The sequence below is a fragment of the Salvelinus namaycush genome, chromosome 29 (assembly GCF_016432855.1).
Source record: "Salvelinus namaycush isolate Seneca chromosome 29, SaNama_1.0, whole genome shotgun sequence".
Classification (NCBI taxonomy): Eukaryota; Metazoa; Chordata; class Actinopteri; order Salmoniformes; family Salmonidae; genus Salvelinus; species Salvelinus namaycush.
In genome coordinates, this window is record NC_052335.1 from 23,390,697 (window position 1) to 23,417,590 (window position 26,894).

The 26,894-nt window shown below is 44.1% G+C and overlaps 1 protein-coding gene across 4 annotated transcripts in view; it reads right to left on the reverse strand.

Moving 5' to 3' along the window:
• Positions 1-26,894, reverse strand: part of LOC120024108 (TGF-beta-activated kinase 1 and MAP3K7-binding protein 2-like) — a 78,356-nt gene that overhangs the window by 9,004 nt on the left and 42,458 nt on the right. For 3 of the 4 annotated variants that reach the window (XM_038968251.1, XM_038968249.1, XM_038968252.1), the window contains exons 2-4: positions 7,478-7,676; positions 5,593-7,366; positions 858-1,018 (exon numbers count right to left, since the gene is read on the reverse strand). In XM_038968251.1, the coding sequence (XP_038824179.1) occupies positions 858-1,018; positions 5,593-7,366; positions 7,478-7,579 (2,037 nt within the window). In that variant the 5' untranslated portion in view covers positions 7,580-7,676. The remainder of the gene's footprint in view (positions 1-857; positions 1,019-5,592; positions 7,367-7,477; positions 7,677-26,894) is intronic. The other variant, XM_038968250.1, reaches the window with a different exon arrangement.

The window sequence follows — 26,894 nt, forward strand, 5'->3', positions numbered from 1 at the left end:
ACAGGCAGGCAGACAGGCAGCACTGTCTGCTGAAGAGACACAGTGGAGGAGTAGAGAGCGTGACAGCCAAGGCACAAGCTGTACAGTACTGACACACAACACAAGCCTAGCCTATATTACGTCAATGGAGGTGCAGGGAGCCAAGTGGGCTAACACCGCAGAAGGAGAGTTCTCTCCAGATCTCTCTGGCCTAGTGAATACACAGAATACACAACTCAAGACCTACTGAGCTGAACTCCAGGCTTTTAACTTGACCTTCCATGTCCCCTTTTTCCTCTCCTGACTAAGACACAGTGATAGCTGACAAAAACCGAAAACTCAAAGCACCACTTGATTTTGCGTTCTGATATATTTCAACAAACTCACAGCTGCACGCTTAATGTAAACATGACGTTGGGTGAAAACATGGAAGTGTGTGTGTGCGTTTTTGCCCCAAAGAATCATGGATTCCTTAGAAACATACAGTAAATACACTATGTGAATTAGGAGTGAGTTATGAAGTCAAATTGCCATGGATCTACTAAGACTGAGCAATATCTCAAACATGCCGTACCCATTTGAAGTAATTTCTTATGAAGTCGGATATCTATGAAGATAATATGCAGTTAAATCTGTAGTAAACAAAAGTGACCAAACTAAAGGCATGAATACCGCACAGGAGGATGCTGAGGGGAGGACGGCTCATAATAATGGACGGAACTGAGCAAATGGAATGGCATTAAATACCTGGAAACCATGTGTTTGATACCACTCCCCTGATTCCGCTCCAGTCATTACCACAAGCCCGTCCTCACCAATTAAAGTGCCACCGACCTCCTGTGACAGTAGCTGGGAGAGTAGTGTCTGTGGTGACTTACCGAGGGGATTTGGGACTGGGAGTTGGATCGTTCCAGCCGTCTCCTGGTCAGATCGTTCTCCATCTCGTTGACTTCCTCTTTTAGCTTCTCCAGCTTCTTCTTCTTCAGCTCCAGCTCATGCCACAGCCGGTCCATACGGGCCTTCTGGTGAACCAACAGGGCTGCAAGATACATAGTACACATTAACACAAAAAAACTGACATGGGGACAGAGTGATGGCTTAGACCAGTGCTCTCCAACCCTGTTCCTTGAAGAGCTACCCTCCTGTAGGTTTTAACTCCAACCCTGTTCCTGGAGAGCTACCCTCCTGTAGGTTTTAACTCCAACCCTGTTCCTGGAGAGCTACCCTCCTGTAGGTTTTAACTCCAACCCTGTTCCTGGAGAGCTACCCTCCTGTAGGTTTTAACTCCAACCCTGTTCCTGGAGAGCTACCCTCCTGTAGGTTTTAACTCCAACCCTGTTCCTGGAGAGCTACCCTCCTGTAGGTTTTAACTCCAACCCTGTTCCTGGAGAGCTACCCTCCTGTAGGTTTTAACTCCAACCCTGTTCCTGGAGAGCTACCCTCCTGTAGGTTTTAACTCCAACCCTGTTCCTGGAGAGCTACCCTCCTGTAGGTTTTAACTCCAACCCTGTTCCTGGAGAGCTACCCTCCTGTAGGTTTTTGGTATTTTATTAAGTTGTGAAAGCCACAGCTACTCTTCCTGGGCTCCACACAGAACATTAAACATCATACACAAGATTAATAGACAAGAACAGCTCAAGGACAGAACTACATACATTTAAAAACGGCACACATAGCCTACATATCAATATATACACACAAAAGATGGCGTTGTGCCGTGGGGTGTTGTTTTCTTTAAACCAGGTTTGCTGTTTATTTCAGCAATATGAGGTGGAAGGGAGTTCCATGCAATAATGGCTATTTATAATACTGTACACTTTCTAGAATTCTTTCTGGATTTTTGAGACTATGAAAAGACCCGGGTGGCATGTCTGGTGGGATAAGTGTGTGGGTGTCAGAGCTGTGTGTAAGTTGACTATGCAAACAACTTGGAATTTTCAACACATTAATGTTTCTTATGAAAATAAGTGATGCAGTCAGAATCTCCTTAACTCTTAGCCAAGAAAGACTGGCATGCATAGTATTTACAGTGACTTCGGAAAGTATTCAGACCCCTTGACTTTTTCCACATTTTGTTACGTTACAGCCTTATTCTAAAATATTCAGACCCTTTGCTATGAGACTCGAAATTTAGCTCAGGTGCATCCTGTTTCCATTTCTAATTGCTGAGATGTTTCTACAACTTGATTGGAGTCCACCTGTCGTAACTTCAATTGATTGGACATGACTTGGAAAGGCACACACCTGTCTATATAAGATCCCACAGTTGACAGTGCATGTCAGAGCAAAAACCAAGCCATGAGGTCGAAGAATTGTCTGTAGAGCTCCAAGACAGGATTGTCGAGGCACAGATCTGGGGAAGGGTACCAAAACATTTCTGCAGCATTGAAAGTCCCCAAGAACAGTGGCCTCCATCATTCTTAAATGGAAGATTCTTTATAGAGGCCAAACTGAGCAATCGGGGGAGAAGGGCCTCGGTCGGGGAGGTGACCAAGAACCTGATTGTCACTCTATTAGAGCGCTAGACTTTCTCTGTGGAGATGGGAGAACCTTCCAGAAGGACAACAATCTCTGCAGCACTCCACCAATCAGGCCTTTATGTTAGAGTGGCCAGATTGATGCCACTCCTCAGTAAAATGAACATGACAGCCCGCTTGGAGTTTTCCAAAAGGCACCTAAAGACTCTCAGACCATGAGAAACAAGGTTCTCTGGTCTGATGAAACCAAGATTGAAGTGTCACATCTGGAGGAAACCTGGCACCATCCCTACGGTGAAGCATGGTGGTGGCTGCACCATGCTGTGGGGATGTTTGTCAGTGGCAGGGACTGGGAGACTAGTCAGGATAGAAGGGAAAGATGAACGGAGCAAAGTACAAAGAGATCCTTGATAAAAAAACTTCTCCAGAGCGCTCAGGACCTCAGACTGGGGTGAAGGTTCACCTTCCAACAGGACAATGACCCTAAGCACACAGCCAAGACAATGCAAGAGTGGCTTAGGTACAAGTCTTTGAATGTCTTTGAGTGGCCCAGCCAGAGCCCGTACTTGAACCCGATCGAACATCTCTGGAGAGACATGAAAATGGCTGTGCAGCAACGCACTCAATACAACCTGACAATGCTTGTGCAGAGAAGAATGGAACAAACTCCCCAAATACAGGTGTGCCAAGCTTGTAGCGTCATACCCAAGAAGACTCGAGGCTGTAATCGCTGCCAAAGTTGCTTCAAAAAAATATGGAGTAAAGGGTCTGAATACTTATGTAAATGTGATATTTCAGATATATATTTCTTTATACATTTTCTAAAATGTCTAAAAAACAGTTTTTGCTTTGTCATTATGGGGTATTGTGTGTTGTTTGATGAGGAAAAAACAAACAATTTAATACATTTTAGAATAAGGCTGTAACATAACACAATTTGGAAAAAGTCAAGGGGTCTGAATACTTTCCAAATCCACTAATTACAATGAAGAGCAAGATGTGCCGCTCTGTTCTGGGCAAGCTGCAGCTTAACTAGGTCTTTCTTAGCACTTGACCACATGGCTGGACAATAATCAAGATAAGACAAAACTAGAGCCTGCAGGACTAGCTTCGTGGAGTGTTGTGTAAACAAGCTGAACATCTCTTTATTACGGACAGACCTCTCCCTATCTTTACAACCATTGAATCCATATGTTTTGACCATGACAGTTTACAATCTAAGGTAACACCAAGTAATTTAGTCTCCTCAACTTGTTCAACAGCCACACCATTCATTACCAGATGTAGCTGAGGTCTACAGCTTAGGGAATGATTTGTACCAAATACAATGCTCTTAGTTTTAGAGATGTTCAGGACCAGTTTATTACTGGCCACCCATTCCAAAACGGACTACAACTCCTTAAGAGTTTCAGTAATTCAATAAGCTGTGGTTGCTGACACGTACAGTCATTGGTAAATTTAGAAAAAAGTAGAGGGCCTAGAAAACTACCCTGCGGTACACCACACCCTATTTGTTTAACATTAGAGAAGCTTACATTAAAGAAAACCCTCTGAGTTCTATTAGATAGATAGCTCTGAATCCACGATATGGCAGAGGTTGAAAAGCCATAAAATATATGTTTTCTCAACAACAGGTTACGGTCAATAGTATCAAAGGCTGAACTGAAATCTAACAATATAGCTCCCACAATCTTCTTATTATCAATTTCTTTCAACCAATCATCAGTCATTTGTGTCAGTGCAGTACATGTTGAGTTTTCACGTCAACCCCAGTTGTAACTAACATAATTCAGCTAATTAACCAGCTAATTAATATAATTAGGTGTGCTAGATTAGGGTTGGAGTGAAAACCTACAGGACGGTAGCTCTACAGGAACAGGGTTGGAGAGCCCTGGCTTCAACAATCTCTGAGAGCTGAAGGGCCAGGTTGACAGTACAGGCTTACCGCTATAGCTAAATGCATTTCCCCTTTCGGAAATATCCGGTATGTGCAGTGGGCTGAGTAAGAATCATACAGTTGCATAATTGTTCTTCATTTCATGGCCTACTTCAGAAAGGGCTTTTGGGGGAGTCAACATTGATCGTGGGAAAACATTGCTTATAACGCTTCATAAGAAGTGTTATATTGTCTTATTACGCATTCATAAAATGCTATATGCTATGCGGAAATGAGCTGTCCCTGCTTTTCTAATTGTAACATACAGTGACAGTCTAGGCCTACATGTCATAAACCTTTCACCTCAAGAACTCCTACCCCCCCATGCACAGAAATAACAAAGTAAACAACAAAAACAATACCAGGCCAAGCCAAACTGGGAATGTCATGTGAGCCAGAGAGGAATGTATGGAGAGGGCTGCCTGCAGTGAAAGATAAGGGGCAGAAGACCCAGGCTCAGGGCCGTGAAGAGAGAAGAGAAGCCCCACAGTAGTCACAGCAGCATGAGTGAGCGCCTAGCAAGAGCCACAGGCACTGACTCACACGTAATCCAGTCAAAAGTCCAAAAAAGGAAACACTGCGCTCCAACACATTTGACTCACACTGCCGCAGTCAAAGGGCTGTCAGCGTAAATCCAGCATTATTGCAGCCGACTCATGCTGCAATCACACCCCTCTCCATGCGAGTCACCTTTAAGAATGTATCTATCTACTCCCTCAAATCAGGCTTAGATCAAGCAGGGTTTGAAGACCGATAGCTATTTAATGAGACCAGCGTCTACACAATTTGGCTTTAAAAATGCATTAGTGTCATCATATGGAAATCCAAGTTAAAACAAGGCATAAACGATAAGCAATAGTCAAATTACTTTCTTGGCAGAATGCAGTGGAAAAAGCATTTACTACTGGTGGACAAAAGTGTATACTATTCCTTATTGTTATGAAGGCAAGTTACTCTCTTAAAAACTCCTGAAGCCTCTTTCAACCATTATACTTTGTAAGTGGATGTTATATCTCTTTGGCCACTTGACTTTTGTTGCACAACTTGATCTTCATGTGACTGAGGGATACTGTTGTTCAGCCTAAGAATTGCACAACGAACTGTATCCTGGTGTGTTTATATAATTCCATAGACTGTGAATGTGGACAATGCAAAGCAACTAACAGATGAAAGAGTTTAATAACCCTAATCTGGTCTCACCTTGTGTGTATGCTGCGTCATCTGAGCCCATGCTGAGTCTGCGTGGCTCGCTGGGCCTCTCCCTGTGTACAGACAGCGGGTCTGAGAGATGATGTGGGTCTGGCTCCACAAAATGGTGGTCCGAGGGGAGGCCGAGGAGGTTGGTAGCCTCAAAGGTGGGGGACACGACGCCGGGGGACACCGCTGGGGGCTTGTTGGGGGACACGGTGATTTTGAAAGTGTACTTGGTGTTGGGCTGGGTGACCACCACTCGTGGCGAGGTGGCCGTGCCTGCCCCTCCCATAGACGCGCGGGACTTGGGTGGGTGGTGGTGGATGTAGGCGGGGCCCATGCTCACCTGGCCCCCCATATTGCGGGGCCCCTGGGACCCGTGCGGAGGTGGTTGAGCAGAGATGTAGACGGTTGGAGGGTTTCTGCCCCCACCGTCGTCGTTATTAGCAGTAATGTAAAACTTGGGCTGGGAGCGAGAGCCGGATGAGGCCATGTTGGCCTCGTCAGAGGGGGTGGTAGCAGCAACAGTGGGCGGGCTGGCAGAGATGTAAACAGTGGGCTGGCTGCGGCTCAGACCTGGGCCTCCGATGGACAGGGGGGTGGTGGTTGGGCCAGGGGCTGCCGCGACAGAGGAGGAGGATGAGGGGCAGGAGGAGGAGGTGGAGGAGTTGGATCGGGGGCCACTGCTGGTGCGCAGCACGGCCGTGGTCGTGGTGGAGTTGCTCCTCTGAGGAGATTCAAGTTTGATCTCTATCTGGTTCTTGCGCGGTCCGGTGGAGATGTTCTGGATGTTGTACTGGCTGAAGGAGGACATGCCAGAGGGCATGCCAGAGGAGGAGGCACCAGAAGAGGAGCCCTGACCTCCAGAGGGGGCCTGGAGGATAGAGGAGGGGGCCTGGAGGATAGAGGAGGGGGCCTGGAGGATAGAGGAGGGGGCCTGTGGGTTGGTGGGGGAGCTGATGGGCATGTAGACATGGGAGGTCTGGTGGCCCTGTGACTGGTGCTGTGAGGTATGTGAGGAGCCGTGCTGGTGCTGCTGGGAGGAAGGGCCTGTCCAGGAGCCAGGCAGTGACGTGGGATGGGAGATCTGGTAGATCTGCTGCTGGGGTTGGGAGGTGGGGCTGTACTGGGCCCTGCCTGCCTGCTGCTGAAGCTGCTGCTGGCTCTGCCGGGTTGTACCGCTGGGCTGGGTCACGTACGGCCTTATGTAGATAGAGTTACCCTGTGGACTGCTCAAGCCGGACTGTGTATGGGGCCCGCCGTGTATGTGCAAAGAGGTGGGGGTGTTGCGACCCGTCTGGATGTTGGGGGCCAGGGTGACGGTGATGGGGTTGAAGCGGGGCATCTGCTGGCCATGTTGGCCCATGGATTGTCCTTTCCCCCCCAGCTGGTAGAGTCCCAGGTGCTGGGGCGGCTGGGTCTTGCGCGTGGGCTCCATCACGCCAAACACATTGAGGCTGGCGGGCACCTGCACCGGGGCTGACTGGGGCTCCTGCTGGAAGAAGTCACTATTCGGGGGCTGTCCTGTCTGTAGGGGCCCGTCGCTCAGGCTAAGACTGTGGGACAGTGTCCTGCTGCCGTTCATCCTCAGGCCGTCCCTTCCCGGGGTCGCATGCACATTCTGAGACTGAGACTGCAGGCCCAGGTTCAGCTGGGTCATGGGATTCCGGAACCTGATGAAGCTGGGGTCGTCAGTGTAGTTGAGTTTGCCTCCTTTGCTGTACAAGTAGCCTGGGCTTACTTGAGACAGGTACTCACAACAGGCGTCCAAATTGTTGTTATTCTGAGGAAAATAGAAGGTTCAAATCAGTCATTTGTGATGAGAACTGGTGTTACAATATATATATATATATTTGTAACAAATGGATTGAAAATGAGGAGACACCAGACTCACCTGCAGAACACACTGGGAAACAACACCCTCTGGAACTTCAGGGAACTTCTGGCGCAGGTCGTGCAAAACCTGAATGTCAATCTGGTGGCTTCCCTGGGCCATTCGTGTACTGCCAGGTCAGGACTGCTCTGCTCGCTCCGTTCAGCACACTGAGGACGCCTCAGTGGTGGCAGCACCTCAGCCACAGCTTGAGCATCTTCTGGAAAACAAACACAGAGTTGCTTAGACTAGCACCCAGAGTTGTAACCGAACACGCACGCACGCACGCACACTGTTTCATACTCATACTCTCTTGTTCTAAACACAGTAAAGAGACAGTGTGTACTGTATGTGTACCAGTCTGTGTTTTGAAAGGATGTTAATAACAAGGTAGGCCTATGCGTGTTGCAGTGACAGGAAAGCAGGGAGCACATACGGGAAAGAGGAAGTGGGGATACCTAGTCAGTTGTACAACTGAATGCCTTCAATTGAAATGTGTCTTCCGCATTTAACCCAACCCCTCTGAATCAGAGAGGTGCGGGGGGCTGCCTTAACCGACATCCACGTCTTCGGCGCCCGGGGACATAGCAGCCTATTCAAACTTCATACTAGTGATAAACACCCGTCAGACATTTTGAAGTCGCCTATTTCATTATGGTGGTGAGCTTTCAAAACAATATTTCAGAAACCCTTGTAATATATGAAAGGCATTCATTTCACAGCCCTTCTCCTCCCCAAAAGCCTCTTAATAAAAAAGTAGGAAACCACCTTGGACTATTGAGGAAGCAAAGCCTTTCAAACTGATCTTAACGTCAACATTCTCTTATTAAGGACAGAGAAGACCCAAACAGTAGTTCCCAGTATTGCAGCAATCTGCACATAATCATCAGTTAAGCCTCAAAGTCAATGCCAGCACTACAGTGGAGCTTTGAGGCAAGCAGAAACACTGCCTTACTTCTGATAGACCAGCACGGAGAAGCAAGGCCACAAAGTGTGATGCTGACCTTCAAGAGCACGGAATTGCTGATCAAGCTCTGTAACAATTTTGGCCTAAATTGAACTTCACGAGTTAAAAGTACATACTTGACCTAAATCGGACTTTGCAATGAGTGAGGATAAGTATTCAAGTGAAAGACAGAATCAAAGAGAAGATACTCCGCTATGACGAACCATCAAACAGGCAAAGCGTCAATACAGGACTAAGATTGAATCGTACTACACCGGCTCCGACGCTCGTCGGATGTGGCAGGGCTTTTACGGACTACAAAGGGAAGCACAGCCGCGTGCTGCCCAGTGACACAAGCCTACCAGAAGAGGTAAATTACTACTATGCTCGCTTCGAGGCAAGCAAAATTGAAGCATGCATGAGAGCACCAGCTGTTCCGGGCGACTGTGTGATCACCGATGTAAGACCTTTTAAGGTCAACATTCACAAAGCCACAGGGCCAGACGGATTACCAGGACGTGTACTCCGAGTATGCGCTGACCAACTGGCAAATGTCTTCACTGACATTTTCAACCTATCCCTGACCAAGTCTGTAATACCAACATGCTTCAAGCAGACCACCATAGTCCCTGTGCCCAAGAACATCAAGGTAACCTGTCTAAATGACTACCGACCCGTAGCACTCACGTCTGTAGCCATTAAGTGCTTTGAAAGGCTGGTCATGGCTCACATCAACACCATTATCCCAGAAACCCTAGACCCACTCCAATTTGCATACCACCCCAACAGATCCACAGATGACGTAATCTCTATTGCACTCCACACTGCCCTTTCCCACCTGGACAAAAGGAACACCTACGTGAGAATGCTATTCATTGACTACAGCTCAGCGTTCAACACCATAGGGCCTTCAAAGCTCATCACTCATCACACAAACACCTCCCTCTGCAACTGGATCCTGGACTTCCTGACGGGCCGCCCCCAGGTGGTAAGGGTAGGTAACAACACATCTGCCATGCTGATCGTCAACACGGGGGCCCCTCAGAGGTGCAGTCCACTCCTGTACTCCTTGTTCAACCATGACTGCATGGCCAAGCACGACTCCAACGCCATCATTAACTTTGATAATGACACAACAGTGGTAGGCCTGATCACCGACAACGATGAGACAGCCTATAGGGAGAAGGTCAGAGACCTCTCCCTCAACGTGATCAAGACAAAGGAGATGATTGTGGACTACAGGAAATGGGCGGCCGAGCACGCCCCCATTCTCATCGACAGGGCTGTAGTGGAGCAGGTTGAGAGCTTCAAGTTCCTTGGTGTCCACAACACCAACAAACTATCATGGTCCAAACACACCAAGACAGTTGTGAAGAGGGCACGACAATGCCTATTCCCCCTCAAGAGGAAGGCCCTAAAAACTGCCAAAGACTGCAGCCACCCTAGTCATAGACTGTTTTCTCTGCTACCGCACGGCAAGCGGTACCGGAGCGCCAAGTCTAGGTCCAAAAGGCTCTTAACAGCTTCTACTCCCAAGTAGTAAAACTCCTGAACAGCTAATCAAATGGCCACCCGGACTATTCGCATAGACCCCCCCCCCCCCCCCCCTTCCGCACCATTATCTATGCATAGTCACTTTAACTGTACCTACATGTACATATTACCTCGACTATCCTGTGCCCCCGCACATTAACTCTGTACCGGTACCCCCTGTATATAGCCTCGCTACTGATATTTTATTGTTGCTCTTTAATTATTAATTATTTTTTATTTTATTTATTAACTCTTTTTATAATTTTTTACTTCAGTTTGTTTCAGTAAATACTTTCTCAAAACTTATTTTTCTTAAAACTGCATTGTTGGTTAAGGGCTTTTAAGTAAGCCTTTCACTGTAAGGTCTACACACCTGTTGTATTCGGCGCATGTATTTGATTTGACATGTTCACAGTGTTTAAGTCGCTCACTGAGCCCAACTCCACGAGGTAGTAGAGGCCGCCATCACAGCCGAAACAGAGACGGCGGAGGTTCATCTCTCATGGCAGAACACAAGTTATTTCGACGAGAAACAACCCCATCACCTGGCAAAATGCAAACCTCTATCGATGGCTTGAAGGCTACTCTAGAGCAAAATAATCAACTGTTGACCCACATTGAAAAGAAAAATTAGGAACATAACGAAAAGCTAATACAACAAGACCAGGCTATTAACTACCTGATGGGCCCAGGAGAGGAATTGCAAAAGAAGGGAGACTTTTCACGTCGTAATAATATTCACATTTTTGGGGTCGAAACCAATGCAGAGAGGGGGCAGAAAATGTCTACATTTGTGGACAAGATGCCGAGGGGGGTCTTGGAAATCGATGCTTCAACACCTTTGGTCATAGAAAGGGCCCACAAAACGGCACCTGCAGCCCAGAGCAGGCCCGGAGTGAAGGACACACAGAGGCTCAGCGCTATCATCGTGATCCTTCTCAACTTCTCAACGAAACAGGAGATAATTCAGCTGTCGAGAACCAGGTGAAAACTATTCTACAAGGACAAGCACATATCTATCTTCAATGACTATTCTGCAGAGCTGTTAGGGAAGAGAAAATATTATGATGGGATCAAGAGAGAATTAGCAGCCAAAACATCATATACTCTCTGATGTTCCCTGCGAAGCTGCGCATCACCCATGAGAGCAAGACCCACATCCTTGAATCTGTACCTGATGCCGAGTCCTTCCTGCGCCCCATTGGGATTACACCACCTTCCAGATCTGAGGACTGGGTACGAAAAAAATATGCTGACTATGTGGCAAATTGTTGGGCCCGGAAGGAGTAAGAAACAGGACACAAGACCCAAGAAGTAGTCTAAATCTACTGCGGAACATTGTCCAGTCCACATCGATTACTGAAGCGACCCCTTCTTCTTAAGGACTTGAAACTACCTGGATTTATGCTCATAATTGGGACCTTATTGCTGGACTAATTCATCAATCTTTGACCTACAGTTTGTCAGGATGATAAGGTAATGATTTAATCTGGAACAAACAGAATAACTGCTTTCCTCATTCCCACTTTCTCTTTTAGTAGGCTACAGAGTAAACATGATTCATTTTTAACATTGTTTTATGGCAATTACATACATACTACCCAAGTGTAGGTTATTGAAAATATTTGCCTAAAAGGCTATGGGGCTATATTTCATAGTTTATAACGGAGTGCAGGGAATGCCTCATCCATGCGGGTTTGTTTATGGACTCCTCCCCCTTTTTATTTCCTATTTATTTTTGCATTCAGGCTTCTCTTTAAACGATAGGTTGCTGAAGTGAAATGATCAAGTGATAAATATTACGTCAGATATACTATTGGCCAAAATGTCACTTAGTTTCCACAATTGTCCTGCTACTGGTCTTGTGAGGTACCCCCCTTGTTTAAAGAACACCACACCACCAAGATCTGCCACCCAGGAATGTGGCAGTCTTATGTGTTCTACTTTTAACTTCACTGTTCGTGCTCCCTTCGTTCTAGTGGAGACACTTGTTTTTGTGTTGATGTTCTTGTTGTTTCTGTGTGTGTTTTGTATTGACATGAAAAACAAAGGAGCATTTCTGTCTACAGTTATGGTACAAGGGAAAGGCCAATTCAAATCAAGGTCTGTAGTGTTTTATATTGACACTTTATACTGACAATGAAACCACTTAACGTTTTGATTTATTCAACGGAAAAAATATTGAAACAGCTAAAACAAATGGATTGTGACGTTGCCCTCCTCCAGGAGACCCACTTATCAGACGAGGAGCACAAAAAGCTGAAATGGGAATGGGTAGGTCAGACTCCTCTCCTCCTCAAAATAAATGGTGTTTGTATACTGCTTAATAAGAGGTTGTCTTTTACATTGAACAATAAGGTAACTGATTCAGAGGGTAGGTTTGTTATTATTTAATGACTATTATTTACAATAAATTTTACTTTAGCTAATTTGTATGCACCAAATGATGATTCCCCACAATTTATTAATAGATGTTTCTTAGTGATTGCTAAGCATTCAAATACACATTGTGTAGTTGGAGGTGACTTTAATTGCACATTATCTCCACATTTGGACAAGTCACGACCAGGTGGTCCCATATTAAAAATGTCGAGAGCAGTTCAATTTCCCTTTGAAGAACAGGGGTTTATTGATATTTGGAGGAAGTTAAACCCAACAATAAAAGATTATACACTACCGTTCAAAAGTTTGGGGTCACTTAGAAATGTCCTTGTTTTTGAAAGAAAAGCAATTTTTTGTCCATTAAAATAACATCAAATTGATCAGAAATACAGTGTAGACATTGTTCATGTTGTAAATGACTATTGTAGCTGGAAACTGAAGATTTTGGGGGAAATGTCTACATAGGCGTACAGAGGCCCATTATCAGCAACCATCACTCCTGTGTTCCAATGGCATGTTGTGTTAGCTAATCCAAGTTTATCATTTTAAAAGGCTAATTGATAATTAGAAAACCCTTTTGCAATTATGTTAGCACATCTGAAAACTGTGAGATTTTCACGAGACTAGCACAGTGTAGCATGGCGAATGTCTTTCGCGCATGCCCCCACGCTCTTGACCTATTTCTAACCTCACTCTTTCAAAACTTCCTCTAGTGGGAGACTCAGAATATGCCAGTGAAAACATTGTGACAGTAGCGCACCCGTTCTCCATTCTGCTTCTAAACCTGCGCTGTAGGCCCGGAAAAGTCTACAGAGATTAATCCAATGTGGGTAGTGCTAAGTAGGAACATCCTGGATTCTCTCAATTACAGGTCCCTTAATGGTAATCCAATCCATCAGATTAGACGTCGGGCCAAATGAAATCCAGAAGCGTCTTTAAGAATATTAAACTCAAAGTATGCTTCTCTGATAAGGGGCGTAAGACAGTGCAGATTCTAGGCATTTTGTGCCAAGGAGATGACATAGCAAGTAGCAATGCTGTCTTATCTAAGCTGTGAGCATGTGTAAATGTCATAACTGAGGAGATGTAAATGTGGATGATAAACCATCCCACCAGAGCTGTTGATAACAGGGGGAGGGGCTACTGGGCTACTGTCAGAAGAGGGAGCCCGCAGCAACAGGGCTCTAGTCCTAACAGGAACAGCCTGAGACTGCCTCAAACAAGACCGGCTGGGATACCGGCTGAAAACTGCCATTATATTCAATTGGATGGTACAATGAAACTAGCTTGATTGTGACACACTATTGAAAATGTGCACTCACATGAGAAAAACATTTAAATAATGTTTCAAAGTGAGACACTTTAAATCAAACATCATAATAACAGAGGCTGGTACATAATGTTCTTTCATCCCAGGCACTCAAACCGTCAGTCAATGACTTCTTTTGTCCTTTGCAATACAAGGAAATGGAATGTTTTGCAATCATACCACCAGACTGAAGAATACATTTCAGTGCGTCAAAAGAAAGGAGCACACACTAGTGCTGAGTGATTAGTGCTTTTTGGGTTCGGTTGTTTGTTTGATTTTTAAATTTTTTATCCCGGTTTTCCTTTTCAAACATGAAATACATTATGAAATAATGACATAAAAATGATTTTAGAGCTTCTCTCAGCCATCACATGCCTTCTTCCTGACAATGACAGTGGGTTGAATACTGTAACAATACAGAATAATATGAATAACAGTTCATAAAGGTAGTGAATGGCCATTATCGCTTATCTCTTATTAACCATAATGTATTCACATAACTTGACTTTAAGAAAATATTTCTGTTGTGTATATAAATTACTTTTTATTTGATTACTTTTTTATTTTTCATTCCCTCATACTACCAACTGGGGTTATTTTGACCTCAGAGACATATTTTTTATTATAGCCCAAAGGTGGTTTATAAAAATCCTCACATTTTTCATGACTTTGTGAATCAACTTGTTCTTAATAAATCTAAATCACTGTTTAGTGTATCTGTATCAATATGGGGGTCCTTTTGACCCTAGCCAAAAACACCTAAATCCACCTATAGTCATTTGATAGATTGGATCTTTATTTGAATCTAGGTTTCTCTGTAGACTTAATAACAAGTTATCCATACCACCAGAGGGTGGAGGGTGACCTGTTATCCATACCACCAGAGGGTGGAGGGGGACCTGTTATCCATACCACCAGAGGGTGGAGGGGGACCTGTTATCCATAACACCAGAGGGTGGAGGGGGACCTGTTATCCATAACACCAGAGGGTGGAGGGGGACCTGTTATCCATACCACCAGAGGGTGGAGGGGGACCTGTTATCCATAACACCAGAGGGTGGAGGGGGACCTGTTATCCATACCACCAGAGGGTGGAGGGGGACCTGTTATCCATACCACCAGAGGGTGGAGGGGGACCTGTTATCCATACCACCAGAGGGTGGAGGGGGACCTGTTATCCATACCACCAGAGGGTGGAGGGGGACCTGTTATCCATACCACCAGAGGGTGGAGGGGGACCTGTTATCCATACCACCAGAGGGTGGAGGGGGACCTGTTATCCATACCACCAGAGGGTGGAGGGGGATCTGTTATCCATACCACCAGAGGGTGGAGGGGGACCTGTTATCCATACCACCAGAGGGTGGAGGGGGACCTGTTATCCATACCACCAGAGGGTGGAGGGGGACCTGTTATCCATAACACCAGAGGGTGGAGGGTGACCTGTTATCCATACCACCAGAGGGTGGAGGGGGACCTGTTATCCATACCACCAGAGGGTGGAGGGGGACCTGTTATCCATAACACCAGAGTGTGGAGGGGGACCTGTTATCCATACCACCAGAGGGTGGAGGGGGACCTGTTATCCATACCACCAGAGGGTGGAGGGGGACCTGTTATCCATACCACCAGAGGGTGGAGGGGGACCTGTTATCCATACCACCAGAGGGTGGAGGGGAAGCTGTTATCCATACCACCAGAGGGTGGAGGGGAAGCTGTATCAGTGATTTTAACCTGATAGACAGATCATCTGCAAAGAAATAGCTCCCCATGTTCTCGCCTAAGATTTTACTTTCTAAACCACTATCGTATGACTGTGTATAAAACCCAAATTACCTTCTTTTTGTGCAAATAAAAATCTGGTAATGGTATACAAAGTCTGCCAACGGTATAAATACTCAATATAACGGCAATACAGAACTCTGTAATACTCTGAATCTACATAGAGAGTGGTATTGGTGTGTATTCTATGAAAAATATTTATTCTAGGGTAATCCTAAAAAAAAAACGATTTATTTGAATCCAGGTTTCTCTGGAGACATAATAGCAGGTTGTACATATCATCAGAGGCTGGAGGGGGACCTGTATCAGTGATTTGGACCAGATAGACAGATCACCTGCAGAGATGGAGCATCTTATGTTCTCGCCTATGGTTATAACTGGTAGTAACTAGGTATGACCATGCACAAAATCACAAAAGTCTGTTAGTGGTATGAATACTTGGTAGACCTGTAATACAGAAACCAGCTACCCTCTATATGTACGCAGAGTGCTACATTGGTGTGTATTCTGATACTACAATAAAATTATGGTAAATCAGGTTTTTAAAACTTATGTTGATTGTACTTTGGAAAAAAGCTGCACATTATTTAAGGGAAACATTTGCAGGTAACTGCCGAAATAAAGGAAACACCAAAATATAGTGTCTTAATAGGGCATTGGGCCACCACGAGATAGAACAGCTTCAATGCTCCTTGGCATAGATTCTACAAGTGTCTGGAACTCTATTGGAGGGATGAGACACAATTCTTGGTGTTTTGTTGATGGTAATGGAAAACGCTGTCTCAGGCGCCGCTCCAGAATCTCCCATTAGTGTTCAACTGGATTGAGATCTGGTGACTGAGACGGCCATGGCATATACAGGGTTCCCCAACTGGCGGCCCGCAGGCCAAATTATTTTATTTGCCCCACAAGTTCTGAGCTCAGCTCCAAGTGATTTGAATTTTGGAAATCTGTTCCAAAGTATTCCCACTCGTAATAGAAAAATACTGTATATGTGATCATATAGAAAAGTACACAAGGTTTTTTGTTCTGCGGCTTAATCGAGTTGATGATCCCTGGCATATGGCTTACATCGTTTCATGCTCATCAAACAACTCGTGCCCTGTGGATGTGGGCATTGTCATCCTATGGGGGAAAAGCCATGATAGGCCAAACAATGGCCTACCCAGCGTTTTATACATGACCCTAAGCATGATGTGATGTTAATTGCTTAAGCAGGAAGCACCTGCTTTCAATACACTTTGTATCCCTCAAGTGTTGGCCTGCCCAGCAGAAAAAAACGGAAGAGAGCTGAGCACAGGCAAAATCCTAGAGGAAAACCTGGTTCAGTCTGCTTTCCAACAGACACTGGGAGACAAATTCACCTTTCAGCTCGACAATAACCTAAAACACAAGGTCATATATACAATGGAGTTGCTTCCTAAGACGACATTGAATGTTCCTGAGTGGCCTAGTTACAGTTTTGACTTAAATTGTCTTAAAGCTATGGCAAGACTTGAAAACGGCTGTCTAGCAATGATGAACAACCAACTTATAATAATGGGAAACTTATAATAATGAGCAAACAATGTACAATCCAGGTGTGCAAAGCTCTTACAGACTTACATAGAAATACTCACAGCTGTAATCGCTGCCAAAGGTGATTCTAACATGTATTGACTCAGGGGGTTGATTACTTATCTAATCAAGAAATAAACTTAGCAAAAAAAAGAAATGTCCTCTCACTGTCAACTGCGTTTATTTTCAGCAAACTGAAATGTGTAAATATTTGTATGAACATAACAAACTTCAACAACTGAGACATAAACTGAACAAGTTCCACAGACATGTGACTAACAGAAATTGAATAATGTGTCCCTGAACAAAGGGAGGGTCAAAATCAAAAGTAAGAGTATCTGGTGTGGCCACCAGCTGCATTAAGTACTGTAGTGCATCTCCTCCTCATGGACTGCACCAGATTTGCCAGTTCTTGCTGTGAGATGTTACCCCACTCTTCAACCAAGGCACCTGCAAGTTCCCGGACATTTCTGGGGGGAATGGCTTAGCTCTCACCCTCCGATCCAACAGGTCCCAGACGTGCTCAATGGAATTGAGATCCGGGCTCTTCGCTGGCCAAGGCAGAACACTTACATTCCTGTCTTGCAGGAAATCACTCACAGAACGAGCAGTATGGCTGGTGGCATTGTCATGCTAGAGGGTCATGTCAGGATGAGCCTGCAAGAAGGGTACCACATGAGGGAGGAGGATGTCTTCCCTGTAACGCACAGCATTGAGATTGCCTGCAATGACAACAAGCTCAGTCTGATGATACTGTGACACACCGCCCCAGACCATGACGGACCCTCCACCTCCAAATCGATCCCGCTCCAGATTACAGGCCTCGTAACGCTCATTCCTTCGACGATAAAGGCGAATCCGACCATCACCCCTGGTGAGACAAAACCGCCACTCGTAGGTGAAGAGCACTTTTTGCCAGTCCTGTCCGGTTCAGCGACTGTGGGTTTGTGCCCATAGGCGACGCTGTTGCCGGTAATGTGTGGCGAAGTCCTGCCTTACAACAGGCCTACAAGCCCTCAGTCCAGCCTCTCTCGGCCTATTGCGGACAGTCTGAGAACTGATGGAGGGATTGTGCATTCCTGGTGTAACTCGGGCAGTTGTTGTTGCCATCCTGTACCTGTCCCGCAGGTGTGATGTTCGGATGTACCGATCCTGTGCAGGTGTTACTAGAGGTCGACCGATTATTATTTTTCAACGCCGATACCGATTATTGGATGACCAAAAACAGCCGATACCGATTAATCGGCCAATTTGTTTTAATGTATTTGTAATACTGACAATTACAACAATACTGAATGAACACTTATATTAACTTAATATAATACATCAATAAAATCAATTTAGCCTCAAGTAAATAATGAAACATGTTCAATTTGGTTTAAATAATGCAAAAACAAAGTGTTGGAGAAGAAAGTAAAAGTGCAATATGTGCCATGTAAAAAAGCTAACGTTTAAGTTCCTTGCTTAGAACATGAGAACATATGAAAGCTGGTGGTTCCTTTTAACATGAGTCTTCAAAATTCCCAGGTAAGAAGTTTTAGGTTGTAGTTATTATAGGAATTATAGGACTATTTCTCTCTATACCATTTGTATTTCATATACCTTTGACTATTGGATGTTCTTATAGGCACATTAGTATTGCCAGTGTAACAGTATAGCTTCCGTCCCTCTCCTCGCCCCTACCTGGGCTCGAACCAGGAACACATCGACAACAGCCACCCTCGAAGCATCGTTACCCATCGCTCCACAAAAGCCGCAGCCCTTGCAGAGCAAGGGGAACAACTACTCCAAGTCTCAGAGCGAGTGACGTCACCGATTAAAACATTATTAGCGCACACCCCGCTAACTAGCTAGCCATTTCACATCAGTTACACCAGCCTAATCTCGGGAGTTGATAGGCTTGAAGTCATAAACAGCTCAATGCTTGAAGCATTGCGAAGAGCTGCTGGCCAAACGCACAAAAGTGCTGTTTGAATGAATGCTTACGAGCCTGCTGCTGCCTACCATCGCTCAGTCAGTCTGCTCTATCAAATATCAAATCATAGACTTAATTATAACATAATAACACACAGAAATACGAAACTATCATTTCGAAAACAAAACGTTTGTTCTTTCAGTGAAATATGGAACCGTTCCGTATTTTATCTAACGGGTGGCATCTATAAGTCTAAATATTCCTGTTACATTGCACAACCTTCAATGTTATGTCATAATTACGTAAAATTCTGGCAAATTAGTTCGCAACGAGCCAGGCGGCCCAAACTGTTGCATATACCCTGACTCTGCGTGCAATGAACGCAAGAGAAGTGACACAATTTCACCTGGTTAATATCGCCTGCTAATCTGGATTTCTTTTAGCTAAATATGCAGGTTTAAAAATATATACTTCTGTGTATTGATTTTAAGAAAGGCATTGATGTTTATGGTTAGGTACAGTCGTGCAACGATTGTGCTTTTTTCGCAAATGCGCTTTTGTTAAATCATCCCCCGTTTGGCGAGGTTGGCTGTCTTTGTTAGGAAGAAATAGTCTTCACACAGTTCGCAATGAGCCAGGCAGCCCAAACTGCTGCATATACCCTGACTCTGTTGCAAGAGAAGTGACACAATTACCCTAGTTAAAAGAAATTCATGTTAGCAGGCAATATTAACTAAATATGCAGGTTTAAAAATATATACATGTGTATTGATTTTAAGAAAGGCATTGATGTTTATGGTTAGGTACACGTTGGAGCAACGACAGTCCTTTTTCGCAAATGCGCACCGCATCGATTATATGCGACGCAGGACATGCTAGATAAACTAGTAATATCATCAACCATGTGTAGTTAACTAGTGATTATGATTGATTGATTGATAAGATAAATCGGCCAAATCGATGTCCAAAAATACAGATTTCCGATTGTTATGAAAACTTGAAATCGGCTCTAATTGATCGGCCATTCCGATTAATCGGTCAACCTCTAGTTGTTACACGTGGTCTGCCACTGCGAGGACAATCAGCTGTCCATCTGTCTCCCTGTAGCGCTGTCTTAGGCGTCTCACAGTACGGACATTGCAATTTATTGCCCTGGCCACATCTGCAGTCCTCATGCCCTGAAAGGAGACCTGTGGAACCAGTGGAGATAAAAACAAAGCTCCTATTGCTGAGCTGTTATTCCCAGTGCCAGAGCTCTTACCTGCAGCTCCAGGCTAATTTCTGGAGGTAACAGCCCCTGCCACGCTCTGTCAATGGACTCATTCACTCAGTAGGAGTGGGTGCAGCTTAAAAAATGTCCACTTCAATTAAAGAAAAAATGTAATGTGAATTAACGATCAACGCACGGTAGCCTTCGGTAGAGAGATTTTAACTAACTTCCAAACAAACAAGTAAATACTTAATCTAGGCCTGCATGTTCATATGGATATGATGAATGCAACTTCGTTACACTTACACAACCTGCAGCGTGTTACTTTCCTAATTTAGTGTGTAGCTGCAGTAGGTAAAGTTCACAGCTTCTATAAATGAGAGCCCGGAGGGTTGCAGTTCCAAGGTAACCCTATCTGTGGGGATCAGATATCATTATATATGGCCATTGGCCAGCAGATTTTCCTCTGATTGATAGAAAATAGAGGCCAATTACACAGGCAGCCAGGCAGCATTTCCCTCCTCCAGTCCCAGTGCCTAACACACCTTTCAACACCAACAGCCCCTTGGGTTAAACCAGCTGGTACATCTTCTGGCTATGCCATCAATACACCAGGGCCGTTACCACGGTGAAAACCATAAAAATCCCACAGTCTTCAATCAGAGCAGTCCTCTGCAGCATCAGGCACCAGGCAGCCACACTGCGTGGAATGTCTAACTGCCTCGCAAATGTAAACAAATAAAGGGTCTAATTGGCAGTGGACGCTCTGAGGCCTGCTGGCAGGCACCCCAATCATCCAGCATGGCCGTGCTTATGCTGGAGTGTGTACACACAGACACACGCACGCTACTGTGCAAACACACATCTTCTGTGGGTCAAGGTAACATTCACTTCAATATGTTGGGCCAGGCACAATTGTGAACGAAATATTGTTGTCAAATTCTCAGTCGAACAAAACAAAAGCATCAGTGCTACACGTGAAAACTTCAAGGCCGCATTCAACAACCCAACATTTCTAACTATGGACTATATTTGGGACAATATTTGAACATGGGAGGACAAGGAATCCCATTAAAAATATATACAGTACCAGTCAAACGCACCTACTCATTCAAGGTTTTTTCTTTTTTTCTCCACTATTTTCTACATTGTAGAATAATAGTGAAGACATCAAAACTATGAAATAACACATATGGAATCATGTAGTAACCAAAAAAGTGTTAAACAAATACAAATATATTTGAGATTTGAGATTCTTCAAAGTAGCCACCCTTTGCCTTGATTACAGCTTTGTATTCTCTCAACTAGCTTCATGAGGTAGTCAACTGAAATGCTTTTCCAACAGTCTTGAAGGAGTTCCCACATATGCTGAGCACTTGTTTGCTGCTTTTCCTTCACTCTGCAGTCCAACTCATCCCAAACCATCTCAATTGGGTTGAGGTCAGGTGATTGGAGGCCAGGTTGTCTGATGCAGCACTCCATCACTCTCCTTCTTGGTCAAATAGCCCTTACACAGCCTGGAGGTGTGTTGGGTCATTGTCCTGTTGAAAAACAAATGATAGTCCCACTAAGCACAAACCAGATGGGTTGGCGTATCGCTACAGAATGCTGTGGTAGCCATGCTGGTTAAGTGTGCCTTGAATTCTAAATAAATCATCAACAGTGTCACCAGCAAAGCACACCCACACCATCACACCTCCTTCTCCATGCTTCACAGTGGGAACAACACATGCGGAGATAATCTGTTCACATACCCTGCGTCTCACCAAGACACGGCGATTGGAACCAAAAATCTCACATTTGGACTAATCAGACCAAAAGACAGACTTCCACAGGTCTAATGTACATTTGCTCATGTTTCCTGGCCCAAGCAAGTCTATTCTTCTTATTGGTGTCTTTTAGTAGTGGTTTATTTGCAGCAATTCGACCATGAAGGCCTGATTCACGCAGTCTCCTCTGAAAAGTGGATGTTGAGATGTGTCTGTTACTTAAACTGTGTGAAGAGCAATCTGAGGTGCAGTTAATTGCCGATTTCTGAGGCTGGTAACGGTAATGAACAGCAGAGGTAACATGGGTCTTCCTTTCCTGTGGTGGTCCTCATGAGAGACAAGTTTCATCATAGCGCTTGATGGTTTTTGCGAATGCACTTGAAGAACTTTCAAAGTTCGAGACATTTTCTGGATTGACTGACCATGTCTTAAAGTAATGATGGACTGTCATTTCTCTTTGCATATTTAAACTGTTCTTGCCATAATATGGACTTGGTCTTTTACCAAATAGGACTATTTTCTGTATACCACCCGTACCTTGTCACAACACAACTGATAACTGATTGGCTCAAACGGATTAACCTCTCTAGGGTACGTGAGACGGTAGCGTCCCACCTCTTCAACAGACAGTGAAACTGCAGGGCGCCAAATTCAAAACAACAGAAATCCCATAATTAAAATTCCTCAAACATACATGTATTTTACACCATTTTAAGGAGAAGTGCATCTAAAATTCCATGCATAACAGTTGTATCTTTTAGCAATGTTTATTATGAGTATTCCTGTAAATTGATGTGGCTCTCTGCAAAATCAAAGGATGTTTTGTGACTTCTGAACGTAAGGCGCCAATGTAAACTTAGATTTGTGGATATAAATATGAACTTTACCGAACAAAACATACATATATTGTGTAACATGAAGTCCTATGAGTGTCATCTGATGAAGATCATCAAAGGTTAGCGATTAATTTGATCTATATTTCTGCTTTTTGTGAATCCTCTCTTTGGCTGGAAAAATGGCTGTGTTATTCTGTGAATAGGCACTCACCTAACATAATCGTTTGGTTTGCTTTCGTCATAAAGCCTTTTTGAAATCGGACACTGTGGCTGGATTTACAACAAGTGTATCTTTAATGCAACCGCTGTGTCAGATTTTTTTTTAAACTTACGGAAAAAGCAAACCATGCAATAATCTGAGACGGAGCTCAGAACAATAGCCAAATTAGCCGCCATGTTGGAATCAACAGAAACCAGAAATTACATGATAAATATTCCCTTACCTTTGATGATCTTTATCAGAATGCACTCCCAGGAATCCTAGTTCCACAATAAATCGTTGTTTTGTTCGATAATGTCCATTACTTATGTCCAAGTAGCTACTTTTGCTTGCATGTGTAGTACACGTGTCCAAACGCTTGCGCAGATGCAGGCAAACGTCGGACGAAAACTTCAAAAAGTTATATTACAAGTCGAATAAACTGGTCAAACTAAGTAGATAATCAATCTTCAGGATGTTGTTATCATATATATCCAATAACGTTCCAACCGGCGCATTCCTTCTGTCTGTAGAAGTTATGGAACGCAAGGCAATATCATGAGGAATGCGCATGACCAGGAACTGGCAATCTGCCAGACCAGTGACTCATTCCCCTCTCATCCGGCCCCACAACACAGTATAAACTTCATTCAACGTTCTACCGACTGTTGACATCTAGTGGAAGGCATAGGAAGTGCAAACAGATCCATATATTACAGGGAATTGAATAGGCGATGAGTTTAACATCGACCAGCCTCAGAATGTCCACTTCCTGTTATGATTTTTTCTCAGATTTTTGCCTGCCATATGAGTTCTGTTATACTCACAGACATAATTCAAACAGTTTTAGAAACTTCAGAGTGTTTTCTATCCAATACTAATAATACTATGCATATATTAGTAACTGGGACTGAGGGGCAGGCCGTTTACTCTGGGCACCTTTCATCCAAGCTATTCAATACTGCCCCTGCAGCCATAAGAAGTTAATGCAACCGCTGTGTCAGATTTCAAAAAAGCTTTACGAAAAAAGCAAACCATGCAATAATCTGAGTCGGCGCTCAGAGCCCAATCAAGACACAAATATAGCCGCCATATTATGCAGTCAACAGAAGTCAGAAGTAACATTATAAACATTCACTTACCTTTGATGATCTTCATCAGAATACACTCCCAGGAATCCCAGTTCCACAATAAATGTTTTTTTGTTCGATAATGTCCATCATTTATGTCCAAATTCCTCCTTGTTGTTCTAGCGTTCAGTACACTTTCCAAACTCACGACGCGCGGGTAGGTCCAGCGGAAAGTACGGATGAAAAGTTTAAAAAAGTTATATTACAGGGTGGCGCAGTGGTCTAGGGCACTGCATCGCAGTGCTAGCTGCGCCACCAGAGTCTCTGGGTTCACGCCCAGGCTCTGTCGCAGCCGGCCGCAACCGGGAGGTCCGTGGGGCGACGCACAATTGGCATAGCGTCGTCCGGGTTAGGGAGGGTTTGGCCGGTAGGGATATCCTTGTCTCAGTATGTAAAATGTAATAAAATGTATGCACTCTACTGTAAGTCGCTCTGGATAAGAGCGTCTGCTAAATGACTAAAATGTAAAAATGTAAAATGTACAGTCCGTAAAAACATGACAAACAAAGTATTGAATCAATCTTTTGAATCGACCTCATGAAGCTGGTTGAGAGAATGCCAAGAGTGTGCAAAGCTGTCATCAAGGCAAAGGGTTACTACTTTGAAGAATCTGGGCCGGTTTTGACACCTTAACACTCATAAATTAGGGAGGTGGGGAATCTCCCTCCTGCTCTTCAGTATCAACCAAAGGAATGCCTTTGTCCCCCAGAAGACTTTTGCCGCCAAAACTATAACACCCAAAAAGTGAATACTGAAAAAATATTTCTAAGATGGGAATGTTAGGAATGGTCAGTGGGGAACTAAAGAATAATCATGCCATATTGCTTGTCATTTTGTGATGTTATTAAAAACTGTATGAACCAAATACTGTAACTTAGGAAGGAAACCCCCTTTGGCTGTCATCCAATACATTGTGAATACAATATGTAGAAAAATGAAACAATTTTTGTTAAGATAGGAATGTGATTTTGGTTTTCTAATGAGATAATGGTTTTTCATGTCCTTTGCACATTAAGTAGCCACACCCCGAATGAGGTCAGAAGAGCGTGTCAATGTGGTGGAACTGTCCTTTCTGACCAGAGTGCTTAAAAGGACTCGCTAAGAATTAACATACCATACCAGAAGACGTGAGACCGTGGTCCACACGTTGAAATGATTGGAAACTCTGAAACTCTCAAACACTAGATGAGAGGATAACCTCACCTACCAGACCAAAACATTGTCGGGTTGCTACTGTCGTGTAAAGTGGTCGGAAGGCTGAATAATTCCTTTAGACCAGAAAACGTGTAGCTGTGGCTACACGGCTGAAAATTGTGAGAACTTTGAATCTCCACACGAGGTGAAGAAGATAAAGACTAGACCTTAACATTGCCAGTCTGCAGCTGGGCATGTAAAAGTGGTCTTCGAACTTTGACTAAAGACACAAGGTGGGAAGGAGGAAATCCCATCTCAGACAATCACAGAGTGTCTGTTCTATTTGAACACTCCACTGTAAGACCAAGACAAATAAGAAGAAGGGCATTGTGACCTCTGGTGGACAATCAGAGCCTGACACCAAAGCGGAAAACTAAAACTTCCCCATCGAAGGATTGATTGGTTTCAACAGAGAGACGACAAACAAAGACATCTACACGTAAATACATTCATAATCTTTTACCCAAATGGGTGGTGGTTCATGTGCAGAGTAAATTATTACTTTGAGGGTTGCTTCCAAATGTATAAACGATAAGTTTGACTCTCATTGTCTCTCCCTCTCCCTATCTATTCCTCCCTCTTGTGGTAACCGAGCAGTCATGCTGTTGTTAGTCCACTAGGGACTTTTACTCATGTGTTAAGTGTTTATGTTATTCTGTGTTATTATTTAGTTAGCTAGTAAATAAATAATATAACAAATCTTGTGTAGTGCTGAATCATAAGTAAAGCTGGGGTTCTTGCGGATCCAAGGAGTATGCAACGTTCAGAATGAGACTTATATGAGGTAATGATTAATAAGTGACTGTTATTGATATATAATTTATATATCTTCTAGAGTTTAATTCGGGAGATGGTAACTTGTTAAACAACATCTTCCGTGGGGCCCCAAATCCTAATGAGTTAATTGTTACATTATTCATTTAATTGGGTAACAATTAAACATAGTTAGTTGATTCGATAAATAACAGTCATCACATTAATGAAAGTCACGTCACGAGACAGCCATGATGGAAACCGCTCGTCTTAAAGAGGGGTGTACCTCAGATTACAGCCATGATGGAAACAGCTAATTCTACAATGTGCTGTTCCTCAGATTACAGCGATGATGGAAACAAACCGAAGCCAGGCCTATCGAGGGGACTAATTCTCCCTCTCTCTAACACACACATTCTCATATTCACCCACACACACACACGCATGGGTGACACAGACATACGGGTGACACACACACACACACGTGACTAGGGCTGTGACGGTCATGGAATGTTGGATAATGGTAATTTGCCAGCCTAATGACCGCGGTCACCGTAATAACCATTTTAATAGCAATAGACGCATGTGCTGCCATTACGGTTGCACAATTCCTGGAACTTTCAATAAATGACCTGGTTTTCCCAAAATCCCGGATTGCCTGTTTATTCTATCCTGATTAAGTGAATCCTCCAACCGGGATTTCGGGAAAATGAGGGAATTTATTGTAAATTCCCAGAAATAGCTGCCATGAATATTAAATGAATAGAACGATCGTCCGCATTCAAGTAAATTATGGCATAATGGACAAGGCGACCATTACGAGTATACCCATAGCATCACAATACCATGAACCATCACATCCTCCTTTTCACGCTCACGGGGCTGGGCATCTCAGGCTCTGCACACTCTTGGATTGCATCCTA